We start from the raw sequence: 12011 nt of genomic DNA, 5'->3' as shown, positions 1-12011 counted from the left end.
TATCAATAACGATTCATCAGTATACTTTGTTAAAAATGATTAGGAAGACATTTTAAACATTTATTCTTGTGACTTTTAACTGCAACTGATAGTTATCATTTGAAAGTAACACTTATAATATTTATAATTCAATCTAGAATTAATCTAGAATTAAAATAACTTGTCAATTTAAAACGAAGTCGTATGTATAAATTACTTAATTGTTAACTAACCTTAAAATAATTAAACATAAAACACTTATTAAAAAAATGTAGTTTCTAGAACTTTTAATTTGAAAATAAGCTGCAGTGAGAAAAAGCCTTAAAAATAACCTTTCAGATCAAAATAGAACATTAATGTGACAGTAAAAATAAACTTTTTATGAAAAATTTTTCCTCTTATACAAATTTGTCTCAAGGTTTGGCAACTAAAAATAATTATGTTGTTGGATGTAAATTTTTTCAAACTGCAGAAATCAGTAAGATATTAGTATGTTTACAAAGTAATAAAAGATATGCGTGACCTACTAAGGAAGCCTTCATTTTCTGAAATAAGCTTGACATAGCTAAGAATATTATTGGATGAAATTAAAAATTTCTAAATGAAAACTTGCTAAATATCCTTAAAAACCAAGAGCACAGTTGGGTATGAAAAAAAAAATTTCGTTATATTTCATTAGTTACCTAAATAGAACACTATTGCAGTTACATTATCCTTAAGCATTTTGTCAACACCATCATGTCAATGATAAAAGACATAATTGTTAATCTTTAACAAAGTTATAGCAACGTTAATTAAAAAAAACTAATTCATACTTTAACTAAATAATGTACTGTATGCAAAAAGCATGTACATTTTTTAATTAGGATAAGGATCATTTAATTTTTGTATCATTAAAACACTTTTTTTCCCATCTAATAATATTAAAATTTTCAGAAGACAGTCTTTCGTAGCATTAAATTAACAACTTATGCACAACATAATTCCCGTTTATTGATTTTATGTTACATTACCTATTATTTACAATTAGTAAATTATTACTTGAAAATAAACACATTTTCTTGGTAGCCCTAATAAAATTAAGAGAATAATATACGGAAATAACTATGGACATTGAGTCCAAGATATTAGACTTTGAAATACAAGATATTCATTTCTCAGACAATATTTATGTATAATTCTTATTAAGTATTCCCACTAACTACTACGCCGTAAGAAATAGAAACATATTCAGAATTCTGAACGCGCTTCATGCGAGTATGTATGACTTCAAAAATCTAGCACTTTCTTGTTAAGTTTAAGATACTTAAAACTACCAGTTGCTGATACAGAATAATATTAAAAAATTATTGAAAATTTTGGTCTGCCACATTGCACTCAGTACTAACATGTACACAAAATTTTCCAATAAACTTAGAATTATTATTTACAACGATTGTTAAGAATTTGTATACACTTATGTAATATGTGATGACATTATAATAATTTCCTCAAAAAAGTATTAATATTTTACAATGAAGGTTTTTTTAACATAAAGTATTCGTCTTTCCACCAAAGAATTATATAAAAACCAGCAGTCTTATTGACAATAGCAAAAAAGACAGAAACTCTATTAGTTATAAGTTTTATTATCATTATTTTAACTTTACTATAATTTTTCTAGATTGGCACTTTAACTGCCTACAATTAATAAAAAAATTTCATTTTACCAGCATTTTTCTTCTTTTAGATATTTAAGTTTGTACCAAGCAACCTTTGTTTTCATCGTTTTAGAACATAGTGCGCCGCCAATTTGTACTACACCCTCTTCCTAGCAGCACAATGTTTCTTCTTAATCTAGTCTAGATTTTTTAGTTCAAAATCTTGTTTATTTACACTCGCAGTGGAGGTGAGGTGTTAAAAAGTATAAAAATAAAAAGTAAAAAATAAAATTTATCATTCTTTTATGAAGGGAGTCTGCCGATTAGTTCTTCGTATCCCTATTGTAACAAAATCTCACAATAAGTGATAAGTTGATTTAGGTGCTTTAATTTAGTTAATGAATGTTCTGTGTCGTGAGCAGAATGGCTACCAAAAAGAATTTAATCGTTAGGTGGGATACTACATCCAAGTCTAATTATGAACAAAATTGCATCTGTAGCCCTTCATTGTCTTTGTCCTACATCTCTTGGAAAATAAAATTATCATTGGCGCAGCATTTTCCATGCCAGAATTCGTAAGTGGCCAGGCTGAAATAACGCACACTGTTGGAATTTGGCCCATCAGCTGAAGGGTTTTCTTAGTACTATGGTGTGTACATACATCACGTTGATTAGATACTATGGCAGCTTCTGGTTAATCTCAAGTGATTTACAGCGATCGACAGAGATGTGACAGGATCTCTCAATGTAACAGTAAACAATGCGCCTCTCCTATAAAATTCCTGACAAACTGACAACTAGTGTAGGGCAGTGCTGAGCTATCAAGTCTCCCTCCATTACTGATTAGACTATGAAAAGCAATATGCTCTGTGACTGCATCACTTGCAACTAAACACAGATTCTTGACAGTGAAGTGCTGTGCTTCAATAGATTAGAAACAACAAACCGTCACCACTTTGCATTCTAATCCTTTAAGTGACATATTGTTTTGATCAGAATTCTCGCGAGTCATAAGTAGGCCCCAACGACTGCAGTAAAAATGAGCTTGGATAAGTTGATCTTAGTCTTTTAGTGCCATTTCAAGTGTGTAGGCTCTACCAAAAGAACTGACTACGTATTTCTCCCTTTGTAGTCTCTCAGCTGCTTGGAGATGAGATTCTGTATTGTTCTCTGCAAGCTTTTGTATAACCTTTATAACCTTTAAGTGTAATGATAGGACAGGCAACGTGCCGTATGTGACTGTGATACTACTGTAGTTTGTTATGAGGTTGTCAGTAGATAGGCACCTTAGAACCCTCTGCCAGTCTGCAACAACAGCGTGAGTTAAGATTTTATTAAACATTTTAATGACATCTCTTGTAAAGACTAATTTAGAGAAGCGCCACTGAGTCAACATCTAGAGAGCATCAGTTTTGAGCTTCAGTTCCGACAGCAGATTATAATTAGAAGAAGAGCCTTTTGAATCTCATTACAATGCATAAAAAATTATGCGTATTGCGCTTAGATTCTCAGACCTAACTACAGCGTAATGCAGGAGGTAAAAGTTCAGGCGTGCAAACTGTTCCAGGAAAGTTTACTTGATATTTTTAAAGTACATGTATTGTTGCATGAAAGAGCAGTCATACTGTGCAAGCTCTAGATTTCTAGGCCAGCGCTTTTCTGAAAGCAGTTAGCAGAGTATGAGTAGAAAGTTAGAAAGGTACCTGAAGATTTTAGATGTAGACTATGAAGTATGCATGTAAAAGTCTCACACTTAGGTCAAATCGCAACAGCAGGATTGGCTTAACGTTAAATAAGTTAGAGGCCAATTAATAGCTTATCTTTATGCCTTTTTCAGGTACTTAAATAAGACCATCCACATGCAAAAAAATGCTAGCTCTCATAGCCCGTTTACGTACGCTGCCAGTGTTCAAGTAACACTCGGGCTCCTATTGCATGATTATTTGGATCTGCTTGCGTCAAAAATCGTTTCGTACGGGCACACATAGGTGTTGAGCTACCATAACACAACAATAAGTATGTTGGATGATATATTTTAAATGTGTACAGCGTGCCACAGCGGTGAACTGTTAAAGCTTGTTAGAAGGAGCTGTGAAAGCTGGCTGATTAGGCTCCCACAGCACAAAGTCGAGGCTGGGAAGTATTGATCATCAGCTGACATCAATTGTCAACACAACATGTGCCCTGCTCTGGATTTTCCGTTGACGTACAGTATATAATATAAATAGTTGAAGAGTAATCGATATAACGCAGTTTGTAAAAGACATAGGACCTATTATTTATTTTTGAAGTATGGTCAGGAAAATGAAAAATAAATACTTGAAAAGCATCGGAACTAGTACTAATTCCAGAAAAAAATAACCCCTAACGATATTCGTAAAAAACCAGCTTCAAAAATGTTTCTGTTTCATGAATGCCAATATACTATGTTATTAGCCTATGTTTGGAAGCATTGCAGAACAAAACGGTACAGGGATACAAACATATAAGCCAGTTATGAACATTACTAATACATTTAAATCTGTCATATTTTACAACAAATTGTATGAGATTGTACTGATTCTTGTGCATAAAATCGATGATAATGGTCCATGCTTTTGTAAAATTAGGAAAGTTTGTAGTTTAAATGATTTTGCATATTTCTTAGTAAGAGAGGTTAACGCAGTCTATGTGTAAATAAAGTCAATTTTAATAATAATTCTCAATTATTGTTCAGTGCAAAAGATCTACCAAATATGGATCCTTGTTTACGACTAGGTACGATGTTTAATTTTAATAATAACTATTTATTTATATTTCAAATACAAATACACTCAATAGATGGTTTGTTATGCATAGAAATTATAAACTACTTCATTGTTGATTAAATCAATTAGTCCAATTTTCATTTTAATTTTTACTTACTACAATCTATAGATTTATATAATGATAAGTTTCATAAAAAAAAAAATTGCTAAATTTATAGCATTTTCATTAAATAAATTGAAAAACTTATGAATAAGCAATTATGCATGATGTGTTTGTAACATTTTCTTGTGTACTTATGATTTTTACAACTCTTGAAGCTTTTTTATAATCGTATTTCAAGAGCAACAATGAATAAATATTAGAGACCAAACATGAGTACTTGGAAGCTTTAAGAAGCAGCCTGCACATTGAACTCCAGCATAGTGCTGTGGGAGCCCGATTGGCTGGCTCTTGTAGCTCCTCCTAACAAGCTTAAATAGCTCACCACTATGGCACGCTATACATATCTGAAATATATTTTCTGACATACTTATCATTGTGCCCGTACAAAACGATTTTTAATGCAAGCAGACTGAAATAATCATAAAGTAGGAGCACGAGCGTTACTTGAACACTGGCAGCGTATGCAAACAGGCTTTGAGAGCTAGCATTTTTAGAACGAAGCTCTTTATGTCGCGTTACTCGGGGGGCTGGAATTTTAAAACCGACAGATTTTTTATTTTTTTTGAAACGAAGGTGGTTTCACGCGAAGTCTCTTCCTCTCAAGTTTCCCCCCTTACTCCGTTCCCCTCACCAACTGTTCTCTATACACTTCCCCTCTCCCCACTATGTATGTATATCTGCCAATCGTGCCGTGTTACTCTTCTGCACACCTTTACCCACCATTCCCCCTCACACTCTCAAGCAATTAATGTTGAACAAATTTTAATTTTGTTTTTTCACAATGATTTTTATTTGACTTTCAATTTTTTTCTTTTACAATTCCAAAAAAAAAAAAAACAAAAAAAAAAAAAACATTTTCCAATAAGGAGATTTAAACCCTCAACCTCCTGCATATAAGTCCAGTACCTTACCCACTCTGCTACGAGCGCTGCCGACTATAGAATCTCGGTTTCTTGTACTTATGGTGTGGTTTGTAACTATGACATTCCATTTTTTAATTTTTTCACTGATAATACATTTAATTATGTATTTGTGTTCTAAATAATACATCATAATTTGTTTTATAAATAATACATCTGAAAAAAAAAAAAAAAAAGAAATTAAAATAAACATGTCGAATAAAGTTGAAGAACGGATAATCTAAAGAACGTATTAATAGTTTTTAAAGGCGCTTATTTCGAATTCGACAAACAAATTATGTTACATTATAATATAATTATATAAATAAAGTTATTCATCAAATTAAGCATAAATGAATTATGTAAGATCATTATACAAATACATTTCAAGTTTCATATTATTTTAATGGTTTTTAAGGGCACTGATTTTAATTTGGTGAATAAATAATGGCACAATGTCATTAAGTAATTATATAATAATAAAACAAAAATTGCGTTAATGAGCTATGAAATCACAAAAAAATAAGTGAAAAAAAAAATTTCAAAAAAAATTGACGAAATGAAATTTGAAAATGAAACAAAATAAAATTAAAGAAGTCATAAATAAATACAATGAAATGAAAAAAAAAAGATTAAATATAAAAATCAAAAAAGGAATTAAATGAAGGAAATACGAAAAAATCAAAAAAATGTAATAAAATACAATATAAAAAAAAAAAAAAAACAAGAAATAAAAAAAAATTAATAAAACAAGAAACAAAAAAAAAATAAAACAAGAAATTCAAAAAAAAAAAATTAAAGGAAAAATTATAAAGGAAATGAAAACAACAAACCAAGGGGTATTAATGGGTCATGGGACCCACGGTAAGAACGAAGTTCTTTAAAGATGAGATGAGTATAGACATAATCTCTCAGGTAACAAGGGGGTCACCAGACCCACAGGAAGAACGAAGCTCTGTAAACGTTAGTACTGCATTCATGTTGCTTACTAAAACAAAAACTTGAAAAACGAATAAGAAAAAAAAAAAAATACTTTACTACTTACGATGATTGAACTTCGTAAGAACGTCGTGCATAAATTTAGTACTTACGAAGTTAAACTATTGTGAGTAGTAAACTATTTTTGTTTTATTTTATTCGTTTTTAAAGTTTTTGTTTTAGTAAACAACATGAATGCAGTACTAACGTTAACAGACCTTCGTTCTTCCGGTGGATCTGGCGACTACCTTGTTACCTAAGAAATTGTGTCAATACTCATCTCATGTTTAAAGAACTTTGTTTTTACCGTGGGTCCTATGACCCATTAATACCCCCTAGTTTGTTGTATTAATTTCCTTTATAATTTTTTCCTTTTTTTTTTTTTTTAATTTCTTGTTTAATTTTTTTCTTTGTTTCTTGTTTTGAGTGTAGAATAATTTAATAATTAACGTCAGCACCAAGGATGCAGTCAACCTAATGAGGTTCTAGGAGCAGTTAGGTCAAAAGCTTTGATATGAGGCCAATTGAAGGGAAAATTCTCTCACTTGGTGAATATGAGGTTAGTTCAAGAAGAATTCTGAAATTAAGACTTTTTAGTTTCCTCGATACTAACTGAAGCTCAACCTCCTTATAGGCCTTTGAAAATGCCTCTGTGCCTACACCAATTATTTTAATATCTACCTATTATCTAGATACGACATTTTCAGACACAATATGTTGAGTTACAAATAAGGGTTCTATAGCAGATTAATAAGAGTGAGCATGAGCAAGACTTCTTCTTTGAGGCTGCTTACGAATAAGTGTAGAGTTGCTTATGATACATTTTGATCTACACTTGCGCTAAAAGCACTTACAACATCCTTCTTATGCAAGTCAGATGTGAGTTTGTCGATAGAGTTTATGATTGACATTGATCCCCAATTAAATTCAATTGAACTGATCAAGTAAATCAGGTTTCCAGAATTCGAATCACAATGACCATGATGAAAACCAAGTGGTGCTTGCCTCAAGAGTGGGAGCACCGTTTTGACAAGAAACACTTATCAGCAAAGTGAGAAAATTTTAAACAATAAAGATGCAGTTTCATACTTTGGATTACATTAGATCATCAATTCAGTGACATCTTTCTGAAGCTCGTATGAAAACCCAAGAAACGATTACTGTTACATACATGAAAACTTTTCCGCTTATTAGTTTTATCTATGAACAAAGTAAATAAAGTGGAAACGTGCTTGACCTAATCGTGTAGAGCTTGAGCGAAAACTTACTGGCTACTTAAACAACTTGTATTGTTTCATGCGCTTACGATACGAGCTGTTACGCTTGATTATTGAATAATACTTTTACCACAATTAAAATTTTGTATACGCACATTATCCGACCAACAAACTAACTTGTTTTAAGCCGTTTTAAAATTTGGGTCAGTAATTTCAATACCTTTTAAATGTTGAAAGGCTAAGTCTTACAAAGTGGTCATTAAATGCTGCAACTTTAAGACGTTTCAAATGTTTGCCTTGTTTTTGACAAGGAAGAAACAAAGTTACTTGCAATTTTACCACTCTTCCTACTTACTAGAAACAGTTGGAAGCATCAATGGAGAAAGGGCTGCTTGAATTCTTACAGCTGGTTGGTTAGCAAGCTGAGAAAGTTAGGGGTTAGGCAGTGTTGCCTTAAACGCCGCAATTGAACCTATTATTAAGGATCTAGCTTCTAAAACAGCAATTTCTATTTTAGTGTAAGCGTCTTCATTCAAAGGAGCATTATCTTTAAAATAATCCTTATACTTAAACAGATTATTGTGATTACTAGTTATTTTTCTCTAATAAGTGTTCCGTGTCTTCAATCGTATTTTCAAAGATAAATGTCTCAGATTCTGCTTTAAGTTTTCTGGTGGAATAAGCGTAAAAGAAAAGTATGTTACAACGTAGTTTAAACTGAGCTTTAAGCATCTTCTTTATTTTAAAAGTGATTAGAGCAACTCAAGGCTAGATTCAAAACAGCAGAAGCAAGAAAATTAAAATCTTGTACCAAAGACAAAGTAAGGCTTCAAGGTGATTTATGTTCATTGTATCTGATATTCACAAATTTAAAAGTGTACTCCTCAAGACAAGAAACGTAAATAAGTAAGGCATGGCATTTACAAAACAGAATGTATACTTTTCTTTCCTGGAGACCTTATAAGTTAAAGCCGTATATGAAGGCTGTGAAAACAAACAGCCAAGCGTGGACGAGAAATGTAGGAAGGTGTGGAGGCATCGCCAAAAAAAGTAGGATAACAGATCAACAGAAAAATGAGAAATTGTTTCCATCCGGCAATTATGTCTTCGTCCATTATTTTTCTCATAAGAAGTACACACGCATTGATAGCAATAAGTCACAAATTAGCTATACTATGATATTAAGGTTATAAGAAATTAATAATGACTATTTTAGGCTATGATATGTTACAAGGAAGAAGTTAACAAAAAGTAAATAAAAAGAAACAAGTATAAAAATCTTAAAAAAGATACTAAGGGCATTATATCCTTAGCATATATGAGGTTAGTAAATTACTGCATTCAGGAATATAATAATTTTAAATTTTTATATTCTGTTGCGCATCATAATATTAAATAACAATTCATAGTTTATAAAAAAATTTCATTAAGTATTTGTTAACAACTTTAAGAATTAAAATTGTTTTATCAGAACATTTGTTAACATATTGCTTAACTGGAAGTAGAGAAAGTTTAGTGTTTACAGTCTGTAATTTTATGGGTAATATATTGGAGCAATCTTGTTAATAAGCAATAGTTTTATTGACTTTATAATGAATTTCCCATTTTTAAGCGCTATATTGTAATATCATTAACAACATCAGAAAAATAGTGAATAATTTAGGTCAATATTTGTAATCTTAGCATGAACACTGCACATAAAAACTAATTTAAACTTATCTTTAAAAAGTTGATATTTTTAAAGTTACTATGATATTAAGAAGCAAGTCTTTCAACTTAATCTCAAAGGTTAATCAAATTTAAAAGTTACTTGAGATTAAATAATAAAAAAATAATAGCATGTATCTAAATAACAAGTACAAAGTTTTAAAGAAATAATCATCGTCTTAATTTATTAGTATAAAAATAGTTTCAGTGATCTACGGTGGTTTTCTCATTAGGAGGAAATTTACAATAGCTGAAACTTTAAGTATTTTAAAGTAAGTCTAAACAACTATAAAAGCTTAAAATCACAATTTAATTGGTTAAATTATTGGAATAAATATAAGGTAAATTATAAAGAGTTTTCGGAGGTTAGATACTAAGACTGAGAAAATAAGGTTTTAAGAATCCTTTCGCTTAAATTCTCAGACCTCAATCACCGGAAAAACCCGAATGTAGTTTTTGTAAAGCTTCCTTTAAATTTTTGTTAAGTAATAATACTAATTATATATTATTTTTAAAGATTAAGGAAAAGATATTAAAAAAATCATTATTCTCTTTACAAACACATATCTTATGATAGAATTAACAACTACGAAAATTTGAAGATCTCAAACTTTTAAAATTGGAAACTTAACTCATAAGTAGACTCAGCTCTATATTCTGTAATGGAACCTTTTCCATATGTATGTAAAGTTATTGACTTAAAAGATAAGCTCATGTTATCACTTTGCATCAAATAAATATGACAACAATTGTTGTCCAGATTATTTAGTCCGTATATAACAATTACTAGCAGGAAATTTACGTATAGTTTAATGTTACGTTCAAGCTTAGTTGCTTCATTCTGCAGCCAAATAAATTTTTTTTTATAAACACCCATTGGTACTTCAAATGAGCTTTAAATTTTTTTATCTTACGCTTCAACCATAGTAAAGGCAGGTTTAATATTTTTGTGGTACGTTATGTAAGGCTCATTTTTTTTAATAAGATTTTGAGACAAAAATTAAGATACTAATGCATTTTTTTTTAAAAACTAATCTTAAAGACATTTTAATTTTTGTAGGAATTAGTTGTAGTTTCAAGGCCTGATACCTTATGCTACATGATTGAATGTCTAAATAGGATGTGCTTATACGGAGATATTCTAAACGCTGCTTCAAAAGATTACCAAGGATTTTTTATATGGTGCCAAGAAAATTTATTTATAAAACAGTAAGCTGCATTATTTTTAAATTTAGTTATTAAGTGATCAGATAATATATTTTTTTTTTCGTAACCAAATAATATTAAAATAAGGTTTCTAAAGCTGTGGCGTTATATAGTTGCAGTGATGTAAATGATAATCAAATATAAGGAAAAATGTTTTTTTGTTTTTAAGAACAATGATTCTTTATTTTGAGAAACTCTACGATAAGCACGACTTTATTATTATCAATAGATATCTCTAATAATCAAAAGATGTTTGTAAGCAAATTATTTATATTTATAAGTAGTTAGAAAAAAACATAACTAATTATTTTCAAATGAAATTGAAACCCATGAGAAACCTTTGTTAAAAATAGAGAAATTTCTAGCTAATTTATCTTATTTTAGGCAATGTATGTATCCACTGATTTTTTAAAGTATGTTTTGGTTTTAAATTGAAACACTCAGTAGGATCTCCACTTCACTACTCTTTACAGAGAATTCTTCGAATAATAATACGAAGCAGACAAAGGTGATCAGTTATTTCCACCTAGCAACAAAAAATTTGATCATAGAAAGCTTTTCGGTTTTGGCTTTTGTATACATTTCCTAGACCACACTATTTTGACTTAACTTATTTATTACTTTTAATTAGAACTTAAGTTTATAAGCTTTTTTGTTGAATACAAAAATAAAGAAGCTGGAACGCTAACAATAATCTTACTTTTAATATTAGTGATAATGGAAGCAGAAACTCTCTAATAATTAAATAGCTTATAACAGCACTTACCATTATTTAATGTAACTTTTATAAAATTATTAAACAGAAAAAAATAAAATACTTCTTTATTTATTTATAAAATAAAAGTAGATTTTCTAATTTGTTCTTATAATTTCAGTTTTATTTGTAAAATAGTTGATTAAGAATATTGCTTAACAAATTATCGATAGTGAAGAAACGAGGTTTTCTGAAGAATATTAAGCTTAAATTTGTAGTAACAGATATTATAAAAACAGATATAACATTAAAGCAAAGGCTTTAATACAAATACAAGTAAAACGATAACACACAGTTACATTGCAGAAAGTGTAAAAAGTAGTGAAAAAATTAGTTTAGAATGTCTCGTGGATACAAAAAGGTTGAACAACAAAACTACATAATTTGTACATGCGCAGATAAAAAATTTTTACATAAGATAATGGTAAAAACTCAGGATAAGAGATTGTAGAGGCTAAATATATGGTAAGGGACCAAGGAAAGAGAGTCTAAGGAGCACTTGTGTAGGACGTTATACATAAAAAATAACATTATATAAAAGAGAGAAACTAATTATAAATGCACTTACAAAAGTTAGTGTGTAATATCAAGCAAGAACCTCTCATATGCAGGACTTGAGTTTTTGTATCAAGGTGTTGATAAACATAATTATCATAAATTGTATCATCATACATTATTTCAGGGATGTCGCTCCTGAGTTCACATTCCTCTTCATCCAAGA

The 12011-nt window shown here is 30.0% G+C and overlaps 1 protein-coding gene across 1 annotated transcript in view; it reads left to right on the top strand.

Annotated features, from left to right (window-relative positions):
* The window catches only part of LOC106644845 (uncharacterized), a 2208360-nt gene that overhangs the window by 1338915 nt on the left and 857434 nt on the right, over nucleotides 1-12011 (top strand). Inside the window, exon 37 of the mRNA XM_089592443.1 lies at nucleotides 10391-10539. Within this exon, the coding sequence (XP_089448569.1) occupies nucleotides 10391-10539 (149 nt within the window). The remainder of the gene's footprint in view (nucleotides 1-10390; nucleotides 10540-12011) is intronic.

Source organism: Copidosoma floridanum, unplaced genomic scaffold, assembly GCF_036245765.1.
Source record: "Copidosoma floridanum isolate Cflo_tuat_1 unplaced genomic scaffold, Cflo_Japanese_pri ptg000017l, whole genome shotgun sequence".
In the NCBI taxonomy this organism is placed as follows: domain Eukaryota; kingdom Metazoa; phylum Arthropoda; class Insecta; order Hymenoptera; family Encyrtidae; genus Copidosoma; species Copidosoma floridanum.
The sequence above is the reverse complement of the archived record's forward strand: the minus strand, read 5'-3'. Positions and strand labels throughout refer to the sequence as shown.